General features: G+C 33.8%; 2 protein-coding genes across 3 annotated transcripts; both read right to left on the reverse strand.

Annotated features, from left to right (window-relative positions):
• Nucleotides 1-318: 318 nt before the first annotated feature.
• Nucleotides 319-2431, reverse strand: LOC125817417 (uncharacterized). Its single transcript, XM_049496948.1, has 2 exons — nt 2272-2431; nt 319-795 (listed from the first exon to the last, which is right to left on the reverse strand). The coding sequence occupies exon 2, from the start codon at nt 756-758 to the stop codon at nt 450-452; it is 309 nt and encodes a 102-aa protein (XP_049352905.1). The 5' UTR covers nt 759-795; nt 2272-2431; the 3' UTR covers nt 319-449.
• A 1954-nt stretch (nt 2432-4385) lies between these two features.
• On the reverse strand, nt 4386-13192 carry LOC125817507 (F-box protein At3g07870-like). Of its 2 annotated transcripts, XM_049497050.1 has the most exons (4): nt 13098-13192; nt 11765-12899; nt 11554-11646; nt 8226-8399 (listed from the first exon to the last, which is right to left on the reverse strand). In XM_049497050.1, the coding sequence occupies exons 1-2, from the start codon at nt 13190-13192 to the stop codon at nt 11798-11800; spliced, it is 1197 nt and encodes a 398-aa protein (XP_049353007.1). In that variant the 3' UTR covers nt 8226-8399; nt 11554-11646; nt 11765-11797. The 2 variants fall into 2 exon arrangements, 1 of the variants encoding a protein (XP_049353007.1); XR_007442301.1 differs by lacking the exons at nt 8226-8399; nt 11554-11646; nt 11765-12899; nt 13098-13192 and adding exons at nt 4386-4501; nt 4689-4871; nt 4984-5540.
• Between the last annotated feature and the right edge of the window lie 6822 nt (nt 13193-20014).

Raw genomic sequence — 20014 nt, forward strand, 5'->3', positions numbered from 1 at the left:
AATAATACTACGGAAAAGAGTCATATTGCTCTTGTATTATGAGAAAAGAGTTATATTTGTCCTTCATTGTACTTTCTTTTTTGATATATTTACCCATGTCATCCAACTTTACACACATTTATACTTGCATTGTTAAGTCTTATTATCCTGCATGGCACCTATGTGGCACGGCACGCCTACATGGATATATAAATTTATTCTACTTAAAATCTCATTCTATTATACCAAATCCAATAATATACCCACCCATTTAATTCATTGTAAAATAGTCGAGGTGCAAGCAAACTAGCTCGAACACCCCAAACTATATGGAAAAAATTGTAAAAGAGTATGCATGATGCTCATTAGTCATTAGAAAGCAAGTGGCTGGTGATAAAAGTTAGCAATCAAATTGTAAAGAGTAATCCTAGATACCCCCTTTATTTCAAACCAGTGAAAGTATGTACTCTCTATTTGTTGCGTTTCTTAGCCTGCTTGCCCTGGCCCTTCTTAGGTGGCCCCTTTCCACGACGTTTCAACATTTCAAGCTTGCTCAGACGCTCTTGTTCTTGACGTGCCATCACAAGAGGGTCGTCTTTCATGATATCATGTGGGTACCATTGTGAGACCTTTTCACCGATCAGCTTCTTGCGTAAAACTTTGTGAGCAGATCGCTGCCCAGTTGGATTAATTACATGACCAAATATCTTGGCCCTTGCCTCGACCAATCCTTCAATGGCTGCAGCAGCTACCATATTTTTCAGTCTCCCTAAGTTCATTTCTTGATTCCAAATAGAAGCTCAATATTCCGATTCACTGCACAAAGGAGAAGCAGAGTCTCAAAGAAGGTTCAGTAAGAAGCTTAACACAGTTGTAAATATATCAGACAGTGTTCTTAAAGGTGAAAAATGCAACAACAAAAAAAAGATTAAGGTCCTTACTCCTTACTAAGGCTTGAAGCAAAGTGCAGCATGCAATCAATCGAAAACTAAAGAAATACTAAACATATATGAATTCAGCACGAATTAAAACTTTGCTCATCTTTAATGGACAACAGAATCACAAAACATGTATACATACAAAACTAGTCATACTTCAAGCACCCCTCATTTTATATCACATTTCTGAATGAAAACATTTTCTCACCCTATTTATTTTTAGTCCAAACAGTGAATCAAAATTCAAACAAAACTTTCCTTTAAAAAAATAAAGTCTCAAAGTAACCAACACAGATTGTCCATTACCTTCTCAAAACGTCGACACAGATTGTCACATTAGTCCCCACTATATCACATTCATTCTGTTTCTCTGATAAAAATATCACATGTTGCTCTCAGATAAATACAGAGAATTAGATGCATATTTTCCGCTTAACAGCAACAACAAGATATCATTGGTCATGCTTTTCCATTAGTATGCTGGGAATGACCAGAATACAAAGTGCTCCAACTATTGAAACAAAAGTTGGAGCGGAAGACTCTAAAAAGAAAAACAGAACAGAAAGTTCGACACAACCCCAGCTTGAAACCTTAGACATGCTTCTAAATTCTCAGAAACAAAATCATCAAAACACTTCCTGAATAACGCCACAGTCCCCAACTTCATCACAAAATCTCATTCCCATTTCATATTTCATCATCCCAAGACTTCTAAATCGCCTATATATCAAGAAGAATTACGAGACATCACTTTATTTACGTATTTTGAAAAAAATTACAATATTCCAAAGCGACATCAACCTTCTTATTTGTTCACTAGCACAACCGACTACCACCAACTTATGTGCAAGGGATATTAATTCTTTTGACTTGGGAAATCAAATAGTGAACGCATATGCCTGTATGCATCCTAACTCAAGAAATGCAAATGATTTTTCAGGCTTCTAATGCATACCAAGTTTCATTTGAACCTACTTGTAAGCTATGGGATTAAGCTAAATCAGTCCAATAATTCTTTTATAAAGAAGTATCCACTTAAAAGTACTAGCGGACTTTTTCCTATTTATCTAAGCTTCGGTGGACAGAGTTAGCTTATATATGCACGGAACATTGAACTATCCAATTAACCTATTGGAAATATGAAACTAATTCACAAAAACAGTGAACTTTATGAAGTAAATCATTTCATTGATAACATGTAAACAACAGCTAAGCAGAACAAAATCCTTATCAGAAAAATGTAAACAACAAGCTAAATTTCAACTTTAAAAAATGGAAAGCAAAAACTAATTTACTCGTTGCGAAGGAAGTTACGACAGAAAATGTACACATTCAAATGTAGAATGGAGCGGACCTTGATGAGAACAAGCAGCTGCCTTGCTTTGTGAGAGACTGGATCCGCCACTTCCAAACAGATTGATTACTGTGTAGTAAGCTCTTGGCTGCTTCAATGGAGTTTTTGAGTGGAAAGAAGGAGAAAAATTGTTCAATAAAATCTCGGGTCTTCCTTCTCATTTCATTAAAGTGGGCTAGACACTTGCATTTTGTTGGGCTCAGAAATTAAGAGGAAAAATGGACTGAGAGGGAAAAAAACTACCTATAGAAAAACATTCCTACCGTATTTACTAATTCTTCCTATAATTTGAAATAATTACATATTATATCACTAATTAATGATTTCATATTAGATTTCAAGTTAGATGTGCCTAGATACATGTATTTTTACTATCAAATACACTAAAATAGGGAGAGATGCAAGCGAAATTTCCAGACACATGTAAATTACATTAAATCCCAAATACAAGGAGAGAGGCAAGCGAGAGAGAAGAGTGGCGAGCGAAAAAGGAGAGTGATGAGAGAGAGAAGAGTGGCAAGCGAGAAAGGAGAGTGACGAGCGATATAGGAAAGAGGTAACCAAGAGAACCACAATGTGAATTCACTTAAATGCAGTATATCTATAGAACAAATGCAGCAACTTTCACAAATGCAACATTAGCGGAGCCATAGCCCATAGAGGAGAATAATGTAAGTGAATGGAAGCAAACACAAATACTCCCAATTTTAAGGGCTAATAATGTCCTATTAAGGAGAATGGATCTTCTAGGTCCTTGCAATTTTTTTAGAAGAAATTATGACTTCTACAAAATCTTCATTTTTACACGAGATCTGAAAAGACCATTTTCTTCTTTTCATTTTATAAGCGGCCAAGAAATCTTAATTTTCAGCCCAATATCTTGGTAAAACAAAGAATAATCAAATGCCAACCTTAGTGAAAGGTATACACTTTTTTTCCAAGGAACTAAGATCTCTTGCCCTCTTACAATTTGAATTGAAGTAGATGACCTTTAATAGATCTCTTTAAAAAAAAAAAGACATGAAACTAAAAAAAAAATTGTAAAGAGCCAAAAGATCATTTCTCTGCACAATTTCTATATGATCAACAGCGTAACAACAATATGATTTTAAAGGGTGTAAGGTATGCTTTTGAAACTATAGCTACAAAATCAATTCACTTCTATTTTAGTGGCTGAGCTGGCCCTGCTCTTGCATTGGTTTCAGATTCCTGTGATAAACAACAAAAGGAAGAAAAAAAATTAAGTCAAGAAAACAGTATCTTTATTGAAGTTGTATATGTATAACTGAAGAACAGGGGGGGGAATCAAGAAAGTTAAGTTTTAAGAAGAGTTGGATCCAAATATATAAAGCAATATATACTAGTATAATGGATGAAACATAATTAGGAAAGAAAATTCATATTGCTGAAATTTAATTTGGCAGCAACTCGCGTCATGAACAGCATCTGGGATCAGTTTCATATGGTTTTCACCTGTAAAATTAAAAAGCAAAATTTACTTCAAATGGAAATGGTTGCATATTTCATTTTCATTAAAAAAAAATTGGCATTAATAGTTAGTTACCTTTCAATCAATATTCCAGATAACATCCTGTGGCACTGTTAGGGAGCCAATATACCTAAAACAATAAAAGTTTGGACCTGCTTTTCTTATTAAGAACCAATATCTGTTTTACCTTTCTTTTGTTAAGAGCACTACTTAGCAGAGCGATAAGGTATGAGTAGCATATGCTTGGTCACTTCCATCTCCTTAAAGAAGATAATTTCAATGCAAACATTGCAACAAGAGAACTTAGAGAAATATATTTATCATAACCAAACGCCAAGAAAGATATCCTTTTGCGTACAAAGATGGCAGTAGTGAATATAGGATGTTTTCCCTCGTATCTGAGCTAGCTCTCCCAAATAGATAGAGATGGATCAGATACATTCAAGAAAAAAAATAATGTTTGACGGAGAATTGAAGAAGTAGCTAACCTGGAAAATTGGAAGAAACAATCTTGAGAAGATTAAGCCAGATTTGACCAAAAACTGAAGTAGCTGACTTGATAATTGCAAGTACAATTAAAGATGAACAAATGAAGAAGAAAACGTTTGGAAATTGACAGAACAAACAAACAGGAAAGAGTAAGAAAGCTCTTCCCTGCTTGGAGCAAAAATGTTTTGGGTGCAGGCATGAAAGGCAAAATCAGTGGAATAAAAACTTTGTGGTGGCTAATGGAGTGAGCAACTGAAATAAGCAAAGAAAAATGTCTAAAGGAAATACCAATATTACCCTTGGTTGTAAATCAAGTTACTTATTATATGTCGTCTACAAGTAGAACCAAACAAAAATCTTTCAATACTGTCCCTCTCCTCCGATAAGGGAAAACCACACACATCACCGACATCAGAATAAGCAGCACAGGCTCACATACCTTAACAGAAGTGTTGAGCCAGTGCAAACCAAAGTTCACTTGGCAGCAGAATCATTGCTGAACAAACGGTTGTGCCAACATCTAGGAGCTCGTTGATGGAATGTCGCTTGTTCAACAATGGTTGTCTGTCAAGGGAACTATAGTTTAGCTTATGGTAGATCAAATGGTCACTCTTTCAGAATTCTGCAAGGAAAAAGATAAATCAGTTGGTTAATACTTATATATGTAGATTTTGTCTAAAGAGGACAATGTTACCAGTAAAATAAGCAGTAATATGAAGTGATGAAATGCTGACAGATATAGGAAGTGACCAAGGACAGTTCTCAAAGCCATTCGATTTACGTGGAGTCCAGGCTGTGATCCGAGGGCATAAGAAGAAGTATACTGCACTCTAATGGTTGATAAATAGTATGATTGTATTGTAGTATTAGAAGACAAGATAGTCGTTGAGGTGTTTACTTACGAAGTAATAAAGCTGCTAGGAAGCACTGGGTGTGCAGCTAACTAACAGGAAAGAAAACCAACGGCTAAAATCCAAAATCTGATGAAGATGTGCCTTTTGTGGTACCATTACTGGAAAGTTGGAGCAGAAAGATGCTTGTAGGATAAGTCAGTGGTTGAGTATATTGATATCAGTGGGGTCCTTACCTATAGCAGAAAGAAGCACATAGAACATGCAATCCTCATATCTACATATGGAATAGAGATTTAACAGAAGACTAAACAAAGTGATAAGAGAAGGCCTCAAAGTGAAGACGTTAATAGAAAATATAGGCTAAAAGAAACGAACAAAGGGTAAGTAAAGTTATCGAAGGCTGGAAGAGGCATCATTGATCGGTAGAGATGCCAATTTTCAGAACATTACAAAAGAGCATGAGCTTAAGTGAGAAAATTACAGAAAAGCAGGAACTCACACAACTAATTAACAATTTACAAATTAGTTAGATTGCCCAAAGCTGAAGAGAAAAAATGATAAATAAACATGGCCAACAAGTATATCCAAATCTGCACAACCTAACAACATCATCACATGAACAGAGGGCTAAGATCAACATAATTTTTGATGAACAGGTAATGCTATTAGTGTTCTACAAATATTCCATTCCCTTCGGAAAAAATGCAGTGCTCAGAATTAACAATAAAACAATGTCCATGAAGTACATGGCTACCTACGAGAACGTAATGCAGAAATTATGTAGCTGCATTATATCTATCAAAGATCAGATAAAAAAGGAATATGGGTTAATTCTCATTTCTCAGCATATCCATTAGTTCTCACACTATAGAGTCATTGACCTTATCAGAACATGACATTCTATTTACTGAAATTAATCATCACTGTCGTAAAAGTAGAGTTGCAGATTTATTGGTTTCTGGTCACCAGGATACAAATCATTTATCAGATGGTACATTCATTCTTGAACTCTAAACGTATAGATACCACAATTTCTTCGTATCAAGTCTGTATCGTAATGCACACCAAGCGGTGTAAATGCAACTACTATACGTTCTAATGTATGTCCAGAAGTGTATGTTTTCATGATTTCCTAATTATAGAGCACACAAATTAGTTCGCATTTGGTGTGAAATTATCTTAACCATACGACTGGCACAACAAAATTTACAAATAGAAACTTTTTTAAATGGTACATAGTTTGATCATAGTTCAATATTCAGAGCAGTTCTTATTTTACGAGTGACCTGGATACACTGAACGGTGGAACTGTGGAAGGAGTGAAAGAATGAGAACACATAATGGTATTAATTAAACATGAGACTATTCACTATGTTTGTATTATTGTAGCCCATCATTTCACAATGTATTGTATTATTTTTTGGAACAATGTTTGGGTAGATTGTATCGTTTGTTGTTGACAATAATATTTTTCTTGTTTGGCTTGATTGTATCATGTTATATTGTAACTGGTAAGTTTACTAAAATACCCTAAACTGTTGTATAAAGTAATTTTATCACCAATTTCAAAAAAAATAAAAATAAGACAGCATATTTCTGCTAATTTGTCACAAATTATGCTTTGTAAATATACTTAGTTATTAAATTCATGCAAATTCAAATGAAATTACTGAAACTACGTACATGCAAAAATAAATCTGAATAAAAATTAAGCGGCACTTGCACATTTATAAAATATGGATATATTTATTGTAAACCAGCCTAATTGAAAGATATCAACGATTCAATATTGTTTAAGTATGACAAAAATACTGTTTAGTGGGATTTTGACTAGGTGAATCACATTACCAAATTCCACATTCTTTTAATAAACCAAAAAGAGCTACAATAATGTTTGGGCTTAGGTTTACAAATTTAAAGAAAAAAATCAAATCCAAGCCAAACACAATTAAATTCATGCAACTGATTGTATGAACATAAACTACTAAATAGCACATGCAACATAGAATATGATCTGCTCACTTCAAAAACAACCGAGACATGCAACTCAAACATAATTATTTTCAAAAATATTTTTGGAAAGATACTTTTCTTTTGGGATCAAGTATATCATACATGGTCCAGAACTTATAGCAAAGTAAGTGTTTTTCAACAAGTAGTGTTATTAATTGTCAACTGGCCCAGGCTCTCTTTGCATCTATAACATTGTTTGCATGTTAAAGTTCATAAGAAATAGATGTGATGAAAATAGAGAAATGCAATAAAGATCCTCCATAAACTGAGATATAGTTAAAGCAGAAAAGGAACTTTAAAATATGGTTATGGACAAAAAAAAAAGTACCTGTAATTTCGAAACAAGGGCAGAAAGCCGAGCAAATAACATAGTTAACTATAAAGAAAGAAAAAGAGTACAAACGTAGGATATGGTATTTGGGTGGAGTTAAATAATATAGGGTAAAAAAAACATATTAAGGACATAATTTGAAAGAGAAACTAGGTAACGACGTGATCAAACCAAATAGGTCATTACATAAAAGGGCGCTTTTCATGACGGATTTAGCAATACAATTTAATATATTTTAAATAGAAATCAAAAAAAGTTTTTTTGTAAGATATAATACGATACAATGGGTAACAACGATCCAAACCAGATGTAAAACAAACCTTTAGTAACGAATGGCTGGCTTAGCTGTACAGCAAGGTTTTATTACAAGACCTGATGTTGAACCTGACATAAAAATATTTTTCAATGAGTATTAATGAATTTTGTAGATTCCGCTAAAGTTATGACAACTTTCAGTAACTTACCTTTCTCATAGATGGAGTGAGGATTTCCTTTGTCAAAAGCAGGAAACAAGGGAAGCTCAGTAACTGCGAATATAGCAGGCAATGATCAGACTAGACGTTCAGAATAGTAACTGAAAATGCATATTCATGCTGGGAAAGGAATATGCATTTGCACAAAATGGTGAAACAGAGTGTGCGTTTTTTGAAAAAGGGGTAACTGTAAAACGGTGAAACAGTGTGTTCTATCCAAAGTTCAATAAATTTTAGATCTGATATGTTAACCTATTCTGGAAGTAGAGCAAGAGTTTTTCATATTAAGAGTACGCTTTTCATTAGCCATCATAAGTTTGTAGAGTTCACGGCGCCTAACATTTCTATCATCATCTTTCTTATCAGAGTTGGGGCGTTTGCTTGTTTGTCCAGCATCCATGGATATAAAATTTGTTGCTCCCAAAATTTTTGTCGCTACATGTGTTATACCCTCCTTACTACTGTTGGGCCTGTTCCCCCTAACAATTTATCAAATTAGTAGTATTATTTATATGGAAAATTTTGGATAAAGAAAATATAGAGCAATAAAGATAACTTTCAATGAACAAGGTTTTCGATCCAAAAACCTTCAAAAATCATGCTTCATATTTAGTTAGCAGATCAAGATGAGCAGTGCATAATTTAACGATTAAATCAAGCCAAAGCTTGATCAAGACTTTACCCAAACACTTGACCTACAAGTTCAACTCTTTCCTCTACTTCACCTTTTAACCTCAAACTCAGTAGAAACAAAACTAAACTACTGGGAAAATGAAAGTCAACCAAACTATCAGCAGATAAACCAAGTAGCAAGTCAGAATACAAATTTAAACCTTTAGGGGTCATTTGTAGCTGGTTAGAGTTATGCATGTAGGGATTAGTTATGAGTGAATATATGTATTATTTTATGTTAGTATTAGTTATTCCACCTTCTATCCTGCATAAAATAATACATAGATTCCCTCATAACATAATCATGTATTAGCTATGCAGATTTCTACTTCATCAAAAAAAAAAAAAGCTATGCAGATTTCTAAATTGCAAAGCAAACACTGAATTAACTTTATACATGAATAATACCTCCTAATCAGCTACCATAGTATTACTTATGCAGAATTTAATACCTGCATAACTCACATCTAAACAAGCTATCAAGCGACACCTTAGTTCAAATAGATAATAAATGATGGTGGTTTCTATGGAACCTGATAACATATGAGAACACCATCAGATTGGACTGTTCTTAATAAATGGGGTGTATATAGCGGGGTGACTGAAAGTCTGTATGGAAGAGTGTGGCACCAATTAAGTTGAAATGCTTCACCTGGCTAGTAGTTAGACGAGCTAGAGCTAGTCGGACTCATGACACACTACAGAAAAGGGAAAAATCTACATGGCTTCTAGATGCTCATTATGTAAGGAGGCTTTAGAGACAAACAACCACCTTTTCTACGGTGTAAAGTTACATCACAAGTGTTGGCATTTTTCATCAATTTGGCTAAGGTTAATTTTAAGTTGTTGGATAAGGAGGGGAGGTAGCAAGAGCCAGAAGATTTGGTGCAAAACAATACCTGCCTGTATTTGGTGGAACATTTAGAAGGAAAGAAATGAAAGGATTTTTGAAGGCAAAGAGATCTCCATACAGAAGATGTCGCGTTATCAAGCAAATGGCTAGGCAGGCATGTTGACGAAACAGAGGCCTGAAGCAGGTAAGAGTTGCTTCTCATATAAGAGAAATGTAAAATTTACCTACTAATGTTTTGTCTAATGGCCAAATGCCCCATGGTGTTTTCCGGCTCCTCCTTCAAGGACTCCTCCATCTTATTTATCGACTTAACTGAATTGTACTACCTAATTACCCTTTTTCAAAAACTTCTAGTTCTCTACGGTGTACGAGGACTGCCGGTTATTAACCTAGACTTACTGAATAGGAATTCCACCAAGTTCTTGAACACATGCTGATACGAAATTAGTGCACTGTATTTGGCTTTTGAAAGAAGAAAAGAAAAAGGAAAGATCTCTATACCTTTACCTTCTCGTTTTTCAATCTTAGAATCTAAAGATTGACAATATCCCTTTCATTTTTTTTATACCCCTCTCTTCTTAGTTGCTCATCATTCAAGGAATCTAATGGTTATAGACTACCTACTTGTGGCTTTGTTGAATTACTTACCCCTAGCAGTAGCAAGGACCCGCAACTCTCAAAGGGGTTACCAACCAGCCGAATCACTACAGCAAACCCTCTCTTTACTTAATCGATAGCGTTTATTCTCTTTCAATAAACAAAATGAGAAATTGGGGAGAAAGAAGAAAAGCTAAATATGGTGCGTGAAAGCTGGACCGGCACCACGGTCATCAAACAAAAAAAGAAGAAAAGCTAAATATGGTAATGAAACCAGTGTTGACATTTGCTACCTAAATGCCATTGGACCCTATACCTCACTGACCAAAGACACAGGCGCATAGTATTGGACTAAATTATGACCACTGTATACCTGTGTCATTGACAAATATAAGGCAGTCAAGCATACATATTGTTTTGTAGTAGATTTCTTGCAAAACGAGCAAAATTAAAGTAATGCTAAAGGAGGAAATACCAACAAAGAAACTCAAACAGTTGCCTTTCTTGAAGCAAAATACTTCAGCAAAGAGTGGTTGCATGAACTTTCTAGCTAGTACATCAACAGAACCCCTAATGCAACTGCATGTTAATGGCAACTGAAATTGGAATTTCAGTCAAGACGAAGACTAAAATCCTATCAGCAAGATGTAGAAGAGAAGAGGAAGATGAAGGAACCTTGTTGTCAGATCAACACAATAAAAAGAAAGGCATGTGATCATGACAACTAAATTCTGTTCATAAAGTGGCCTTTAGAATTACCACCGAGAAAATTGGATAGAAACAGTAGGCAGTTAGCTTGCAAACAACAATCCAAGACTATTCTACCATTCTTAATGCAAGAGTTTGGCACCCAAGAGCAAAAATATCGTCATACACTTTAATTGGAGTAATGATGGGCAATTGTTGGATCTGTGATTACGATTTATTGGACTGAGTTGGGTTATACGTATATCCTTAAAAGAACCGTTAAGTTGCTGGAAAGAAAGAAGGATCACAAGGAATCTGAAGATAACTTGGAAGACTGTTCCAGCATGTACTGTTTGGGTCTTTTGGAGTAATAACAGGTATAGTTACCCAAGGAAGAAACACAACAGATCCTCTACCAAATTAATTTTTTTAAAAAAACAGATCCTCTACCAAATCCAATTTCAGTAAATAGGCAGTGCAAAAGTTTTCTAGTATACTAAAGAAACCCAAGGTGCAAAGACTGAAGGAAACAGCAAAGCACCAGCCAATCATTCCCTGCTATAAGATCAACGAATTATAAAGAAACAAAAAACTCTACAACGCATATGAAGAAACTAAGTTCTGTTCATAGAAGTGATTTTTGGCAGTACCACTGAGGGTCGACATATTTGCCTAGAAGCAGTAAGTCAACTTTTCAACTATAATCCAAGACAGATAGATAGAAAAACACAGGAACCATATAAGTATCATGCACCAAACATCCACCAGGAAAGAAATTAAGACAAGTGTTTACAGTCTGCCTTTAAAACAAAGAGTTCCAGTACCCTAGAGTATTAAATGTGCCACACACTTCTGGCACATGGAAACTTTGACCTTCCACAATACATCAAAAGAGGTCTTCAATGTCAGCCTGAACCCTGCAATGCAATGTAATGTTTGCATGAAATTGAGAAGACTTATAAGAGAAAACAAGTTGGCATATGCTTAAGGGATCAGCACCTAAACTTCAGTGACTAACTTCAATCAAAAACTTACTGAGCTAAAGGACTTCAAGTGCAACATAGCTAATTAATTGGACAATGAAGGTTTTTTGACTTGCATGCTCTTCCTTTCTTTCTTCCGCAATCCACTCATGTGAGAAAGAGATGCACTCCGCATTCTATATTTAGATTTTGCCCTTGAGATCCTTCTTTTCCCATCTTTGGGGTCTCTCTTCCATAAATCAGATGACTCCTCACAAGCATCTCCAACACAATTATTTGTCCATCTATCAGGTAAAACAAGGCTCTCTTTGTAAAAATTAACATAGCGTGGATTGTAACACCAATCATTTGATGAGTTACCAATGTCAACATCTTTAAACCTATCAATTGTATGATCAACTGAAACCAATAATCTTTGGTTACCTTTCCATAAGATTTCACCATTTTTCCTTATAGCCATTGGCTTCATAAAGTCAGTAGCAATCTCAAACTCAGTTGGAGCAGCGCTTCCACAATAAGGTGTCCAAAAAATGTCATCACGAAGAGGAATATGTTGTGGAAAGTGATAATTTTGGATGCTGAACTGTTTCTCCCAGGAGTCTGGTGCACCATACTCTTTCATCATCCAAATCTTAATAGGTTCACGTTTGTCATAGTTATTATCAACCAAACAAAGAGATTCCTCTAACACAAAAAGGAAGACTTCATCAAAATGTGTTTGTGACTCATTGATTAAACTACTCGGCAATATCATATCTGAGAATGTCTCATCATGCATGTTGAACACAACAATCACCCTCCAATCCCTCCGAGCTGGTATAAACTCCAATTTGGTAGTAATCCAATGACAAGCGCCGTTCACATACACCTGTGGCGCAATGGCAATGAATATGTAAGGCCCAAGGACATGGGTAATGTCTTCCCAAACACCAGTACTTAACTTATAAAGATCAGCATGAGGTGACACAGAATGACCCTTAGTGTGTACTACTCTTACCACCTTGTAGTCATTAGTAACCGGATCAAACCCAAACCCCAGTGTATAACCAAAGGTATTGCGATCATTACATAAACAAACTGGTTCTGGGAGTTTTACCGACTTTCTGATGGATAGGTTACAAAAATATAAATGGGTCAAGGTGTCAGTATCGGTGTCGGTGTCGGCAAGGCACAAAATACCATTAAAACTACCCACTATACTAACGGAACCTCTACGAAATAAAAAATCTAAGAAATCGTCCGGATCCAACCTCGCATTGTTACCAAACAAAGGATACATATCTATTCTTCGGGTGTTTTTAGCGAAATTCCGAATCAGCATATGATCATCTCGTTTTCGATTGAGATGTGTGAAGGTAAAGCTAGGGCTAGTAAGAAGAGAATACCATGACTTGCAAACACTTCTGCATCGGAGGATTGATTTGACTGGTAGTTTTGTGAAGATGTCAAGCAGCAATTCTTGGGGCAAATAATCCGACATATCTCTCCGGCGACGGATCTATTCACCTGAGCTGAATTTCTCCGTTCTTCGTTAGCTAAACAAACCCCAATCTTCTACCCCTTTGTGGTTGAACCCTAAAATCAGCTTCTATATTATATTTTCAGTTTAACACTAAACTTTCTGGAAACAGAAAAAGTTATATACAGTCAATTTTGCATTTAGTGCATGTATACACTGGTCGTCTATAATAAATGGTATATATTTATTTTTTCGTAAAGATATTGAATTATTTTATTTTTTAAATATTTATATTGACTTTTGTAGTTTCAAATTTGTCATCTAGCTTAAAAAATTAACTTACTCATTTTTTATTTCTCTAGACTTGACTTTCTAAATAAACGCAATTCTTCTTTTATTCAAGCTCGATCCAAATTTATTTTATGATTGGGTAGAAAAGAGATTGAGCTTTTTTTTTTCATTTGAATTGAGTTTGGACGGGTAAAAATAATAAATGTGATTTTTTAAACTGACGTGAGATTTTTTGAATTAGAAAATCACTTTTAGATTTTTAATTTAGTAAATATAAGTCTATTAACGAAAAAGATAAATATGAATAATTTGTTAGACTGTGGGGTACATATACACCATTTTTTTAATGAGTCATATAATCAATCTAAATCGTAAAATTGAGGGAAGTATTTGCCCATTTTCCATCTCTCTATTTTTGTTGATACATACTTTTATAATCTAATTTAAATTTGAACACATATTTATTCTAAACCTTTAGTTCTCATTTCTTTGTCTTCAATTTTATTATCCTATGTAGCATTTATTTTAGATAAAATATTTTCTTCTAATTTAAAATCTTATCATAATTAAATTCGATCCAATTCGCAAGTAATTTTTTTTCAGGGTAAATCTTATTATAAAAATAAATATCTTATTACAAGTTTTTATTTTAGTAAAATAAAAAATCTTACATAATAATGAAGTTTCTCTTATTATATTGTATTTAAATATAATAATTAGCAATTTTGATAGTGTATTTTTTGGGGAAAAATTTATATTAAAAATGACTAAAACTTCGCTATTTTGAGCCAATAAATCACCTCATAAGTTGAGTTATGGCCAAGTATTTTTTTTTACTAATTTGACCCAGAAAAATTTACACTCAAAATTTAATAAATTTTAAAAGGTAAATATATATATATATATATATATATATATATATATATATATATATATATATATATATATAAAAGGTGACACTTCTGTAAAAAAAATAAATCTATATGACATGCGAGTGTATCACTATGGTAGGATGAGATCGTCCGGGAGGAGTTAAGGTTATCAAATAGCCAAGTTCATGAGATATTAAGACTAATGATAATTTGGATATGCAATTAGCGATCTTTAAGGTATTTTGTCTTTCTATTTATTTATTTATTTATTTATTTATTTATTTATTTATTTTTCAGTTTAACCCTAAAAGTTTTTCAAAGTTCGGCGTGGTCCTTTTCTCTATTATTTAAAAGATTAAAAAAAATAATAGAAATTTGAAAAACTCGTCTATTATTAATTTGACTTGATTTAGTTTATAAATATAAAAACTAGATCTTTCATTTGATTTGATATTGAAATTTTTTAACCAACTTTGACTATGTACACCCTAATTAACGAGGAGTAAGTACTAGATGTTCCTCAGGTTTGATTTATTATCATAATGGTTTGACCTGATAGATTTTGAACTATTTTCGAACATTTTAGTTTGCAATTGTGTTAAACACGTTTAACTCTAGTAGTTGTTCTACTTAGTTTAACAAAACTTTTTAGTATAATAAGATACTCATGGTGCCATAACAAGAGGAAATAGCAACCCACAACCCAATCATTTACTTGAACTTCATGAATATCCAATAAGATCAACAAATCAATCATCAATCAATCAATATATATAAAGCTAGATAAAAAATGAGTGACATGACACCTCTCAATGGCCAAATATCCTATTTATTTATGTTTGTGATTTTTTGACATTTTCTTTAATTTTTTCTAATTATTTTATTTCATAAAATCATATTCTTAATTCATACTAACTCTTTAATTACATGAATTCAACTCTTAATTAATTTAGTAATGTATATAACTCCTAATCTTCCATACTCATAACCTTCAAATTATTTAATATACAAATTTACAACTCCTTAAAATCACACTTATAAAAACCTTCTTTGAGACATATTTAATGATTATTTTATTTTCATTTTTCTTATTCTTCATTATTTTTCTCTTTGGTTGATCTGATTTTGCGTCTAAATTTTGTTATGAATCCAAGGTGACAGTGTTAGATGCAGGGTCATACTGCAAATTTGAATGTGATGCCATTGACTGATTTCGTAAATGCATCATTGGGATCTTTCTTTACAAAAGAAGGATGTAGATAGACATGTCAATTGGGTCGGCCCGTACAGTTTTAGCTCATTAAGATCGTCCCAATAAGGCCCAAACCGGAAGCCAACCCCTATATTAGTGGGGTGAGCCGGTTCAAATTATTTTCTCTCACAAGCCGGTAAGAGATCGATACGCGGCAAATAGTGAATTGGTATGGACCGATCCAGTAATTAAAAAAACTAAAATTAAAAGGAACTAAAATGTAGGTGATATCCGTTGGCCAACGGCTATCCACTTTTTGGAGAAAAAAATGGCCAAAATGATATTTAAAAAATAAAATTAATACACAATTTTTTTTCTATAGATAGCTACACATTTCTTTATTTTTCCTAAATCAAATCTTCTAGTTCTTTCTCATTTTCTCAATTCTCTCTTATGATAGCAATTTTATATTATATTTTGCAATTAACAATATTCAGTGGAAGTTTTCAACTTTCAAGTGTTCAACATTTCATCAATTTTACGGTTCTTTTTTTATTTTCGTCTTCCGACAATTTGGTATAATATAATGTAAGTATGCTACTATAATGGATAGTATATAGTGTGTCTATATGTCTGTTTGATATACATTGTAATTCTTTCTCATTTTCTCAATTTTCTTTTGTGATAGCAATTTCATATTATATTTTGCAATTAACAATATTCAGTGGAGGTTTTCAACTTTCAAGTGTTCAACATTTCATCAATTTTACAATTCTTTCTTTATTTTCATCTTCTGACAATTTGTTATAATATAATATTAAGTATTCTAATATGACTGTTTGGTATACATTATAAGTATATTTAGCATATTTGTCATAAATAGTTTTAATTATTACAAAATTTAATAGATAACAATATACTATATTGTTAATTGCATCAAACTTTCAAATTAATAATTAATAAAAAATAATGGTCGGTTCGGCCCATTATTATAAATCGGGCCCGGTAGCAATGCCCTAATTGAGTGCAGACCAGTTTTTTTGTCTTCTTTCACTATTTTGATCGATACCGGTCCGCTCCATTATTGGGAGGATCGGGTTCGGTATATCAATAAAAAAAATGAGTCAGATTGGGCCGCCCCGCCCAGTAAACAGACTTAGATGCAGGAGTTGGGGATTGAACAATGACGCCTTGGACAATTTTGACTATCATTTCACTTTTAGGTACTCGTATCCCATGATTGTTAGGGTTGATGTTAACACTAAGATGAAAGGAGATAATGAAATTGATGGTGATGGTGGGGTGACTGAACATAAGCATGCTCATTTTTCGACCATGACAGATTCATTTAATATGTCTAAGTCGATGATGAATGACCGTTCATCATTCATCAAGCTCTCGCAGTCATGGTGCAGAGAAGCATTCTAAAGTTGAGGTGAATTGTGGTGATATTGGGTCAACAATTACTGTGAAAGCCACTTGTAAATAAGATATCATTATATTTAAGTTTGACCTCTAAGCAAGGTTTTCCAACCCTATGAGGATGTGCTAAGAGGTTTATACTACAAATTGGGACATTCCTACTCAAGTGTCTTAATGGTGAAGAAGAATAGGCGATGTTGGTAAATAATATAGATTTGCATGAGTGTCTTGAGATACTGAATTTTGGTGGTGGTCATACTATCAAATTTCTTGTTCGCGCTACATCTTATACTCTAGTTAGCTCAGGCAACAATAACTGTTTTTTGGCTAGTGCCTCTTAACAGCCTCATGCAGGTCTGAAAGCTTCAATCAATATCTGGTACTTAAAATGATAACAATGTCACTCGGATGATTTCGAGAGTTGCTAGTTTACACATGAATCAATAGTAGTATGTCCAGTAGAGCTTTTCCATCAATGGCCAAAGATCCTATTTATCTTTTTTGTGATTTTTTTGACATCTTCTCTAATATTTTTTAATTATTTTATTTTATAAAATCATCTTCTTAATTCATACCTTTTCAATTAAATAAATTCAACTCTTAATTAATTAGTAAAGTCTACAACTCCTAACCTTTTATATTCATAACCTTAAAAAATATACAAATTTATAACTCCTTAAAATCATGCTATAAAAACCTCTTTTCATTGGGAGTAGGAACTAACAATCAAGCGGAAATGGAAGCAGCTATATATGGACTTCGTTGGTGTGTGCAACAAGGCTTCCAACATGTCATTCTTGAAGTAGATTCTGAATTGCTCTCTAAATGGGTTAGTCATCAGATGAAGCCCTCGTGGAACCTTCATAATTTTAATCAATAGCTAGTGGAGATTACGAGAGTGTTCCACTCTTTTACTTGCATTTATGTCTATCGAAAAGTTAATTTCACGGCAGATGTTTTATCTAAGCATAGTCATACACTTACTTCTCCAGGTCATTACACTACTACCCATCAGCTTCCTCACGATGTTAAAGGTTACTACAAACTGGACAAGATTGGTCTAGCTAGCCTCAGACGAATGAAGACCATTAGGATAAAAAAACCACCATAATCCGCGCTTCAGTTTGCTTCGAAACTTGTGCATTCATTTACTCTTTTATTGTCTTCTTGATAGGTTTCTAGTTTTCGTATAGGTTCTCTTTTTCTTGTTTCACTTGTAAAGGGAGAGTCTCCCTTATTTATGTTTTCTTAGTTTCTTGTATCGAGATGAGTCATCTCTTCTAGGTGCATAACTATTAGGTTTCTTTTTCTAGTATTGGGGATGAGTTGGCTAGTCTTAGTAGGATGACTGATTTATGAACCACCATAGGTTGGAGGTAGGGGTGTTCACGGGTTGGTTTGGATCGGTTATTGGTCAAAAACCAAAACCAAACCAACTTAATCGGTTTTAAAATTATCAAAACCAAATCAAACCAAATATAATATACATTTATCGGTTTAGTGATTATCGGTTTCGGTTTGGTTTGGTTCGGTTATTAACCATACACAAAAATAAAAGAAACAATTCATTTAAAATGTGAAAAAAGTGACAACAATCGGTTCAAAACGAAAAATAGTTAGAATGAATTAAATTACTAAACTTTCAATCACTAAATTTACTATCAATAAAGCTTTAAAATTCACTATATTGGCCTAGAAGGAAGAGACAATAACATTTTCAGTCCCACAAAGAATTGACAGAGACACTCATATACATGAAATCAATAAAGATAAATGTTTCATCTTGGGCATTTTTGCTTTCAATAAGTAAATTATAAAGAATTTTTTATGAAAATATGTATAAGATCTTTAAAATTGTTTATAAAATAATATATTAAGTATGTATATTAATAAAATATATGTATATAATTCATCGGTTCGGTTCGGTTATTTCTTCGTTTTTTTTTTAATAAAACCATAACCAAACCAAATACTATCAGTTTTCAAAAATCTAAAACCAAAACAAACCAAACCCAAATAAAATCGGTTTGGTTTGGTTTGGTTTTTCGATTTGGATTGTTTTTTATCCAAACTGTGAACACCCCTAGTCGGAGGTAAGGTTTTATGTCCCCCTCTTTGTATTTTGCATATTTTGTTATTAATGTTAAGGCATGGGGGGGGGGGGGGGGAGGGGTTGCTCAAGGCATGGGGGTGTTACTCAGCCCCTGACCCCCCTCCCCCAAGGGTCGTTAAACTAAAAAAAAAAAAAAAACCTCTTTTGAGACATATATAATGATTATTTTATTTTCATTTTTCTTATTCTTCGTCATGTGTCTCTTTGGTTGGTCAATTATTTGTCTTATTTGATCTAATTTTGTTATAATTCCAAGTTGACAGCGTTAGATGCATAGTCATCTAGACATGCAAATTTGAAAGCGATGCCATTGACTGATTCTGAAAATGCATCATTGGGATCTTTCCTTATAAAAGAAGGATGCATGAGGTGGGGATTGAACCATGACACCTTGGACAATTTTGATTGTCATTTCACTTTTTGGTGCTCGTATCCCATGATTATTAGGGGTGATGTTGACAGTAAGATGAAAGAAAATAATGAAATGGATAATGATTGTGGGGTGATTGAACATAACCAAGCAGTTCTTCAGCCAAGACAGATTCATCCAATGGGTCTGGGTCGATGATGAATGATAGTTCATCAAGCTCTAGCAATCGTGGTGCAGAGTAGCATTCTAAAATTGAGGTGAACTATGGTGATAGTGGATCAATAAAAATCCACTTACAGAGAAGATATCGTCAAATTTAAGTTTGACCTTTCAACAGGGTGCTTCCAACTTTATGAGGATTGCTCTAAGAGGTTTAAACTCCAGACGGGGATATTCCAACTCATGTATCTTGATGACGAGGAGAAATGAGTGATGTTGGTAAATGATGCAGATTTGCATGAATGTCTTGAGATGCTGAATTTTGATGGTGGTCGTACTATCAAATTTCTTGTTCACGATACACTCATGTGCTCTAGATAGCCCAGGTAGCAATAACTTCCTTTTGGTTAGTGGCTCTTAACAA

The sequence above is a fragment of the Solanum verrucosum genome, unplaced genomic scaffold, assembly GCF_900185275.1.
Source record: "Solanum verrucosum unplaced genomic scaffold, falcon-dt-bn FXZP01000280.1, whole genome shotgun sequence".
NCBI classification, from domain to species: Eukaryota; Viridiplantae; Streptophyta; class Magnoliopsida; order Solanales; family Solanaceae; genus Solanum; species Solanum verrucosum.

Coding starts and splice junctions, on each gene's coding strand:
- LOC125817417 (XM_049496948.1), bottom strand. CDS start 758: ATGAACTTAGGGAGACTGAAAAATATGGTAGCTGCTGCAGCCATTGAA.
- LOC125817507 (XM_049497050.1), bottom strand. CDS start 13,192: ATGTCGGATTATTTGCCCCAAGAATTGCTGCTTGACATCTTCACAAAA. Junction 12,900..13,097: donor AGAAGTGTTTGCAAGTCATG/GTATTCTCTTCT, acceptor TATAGTGGGTAG/TTTTAATGGTATTTTGTGCC.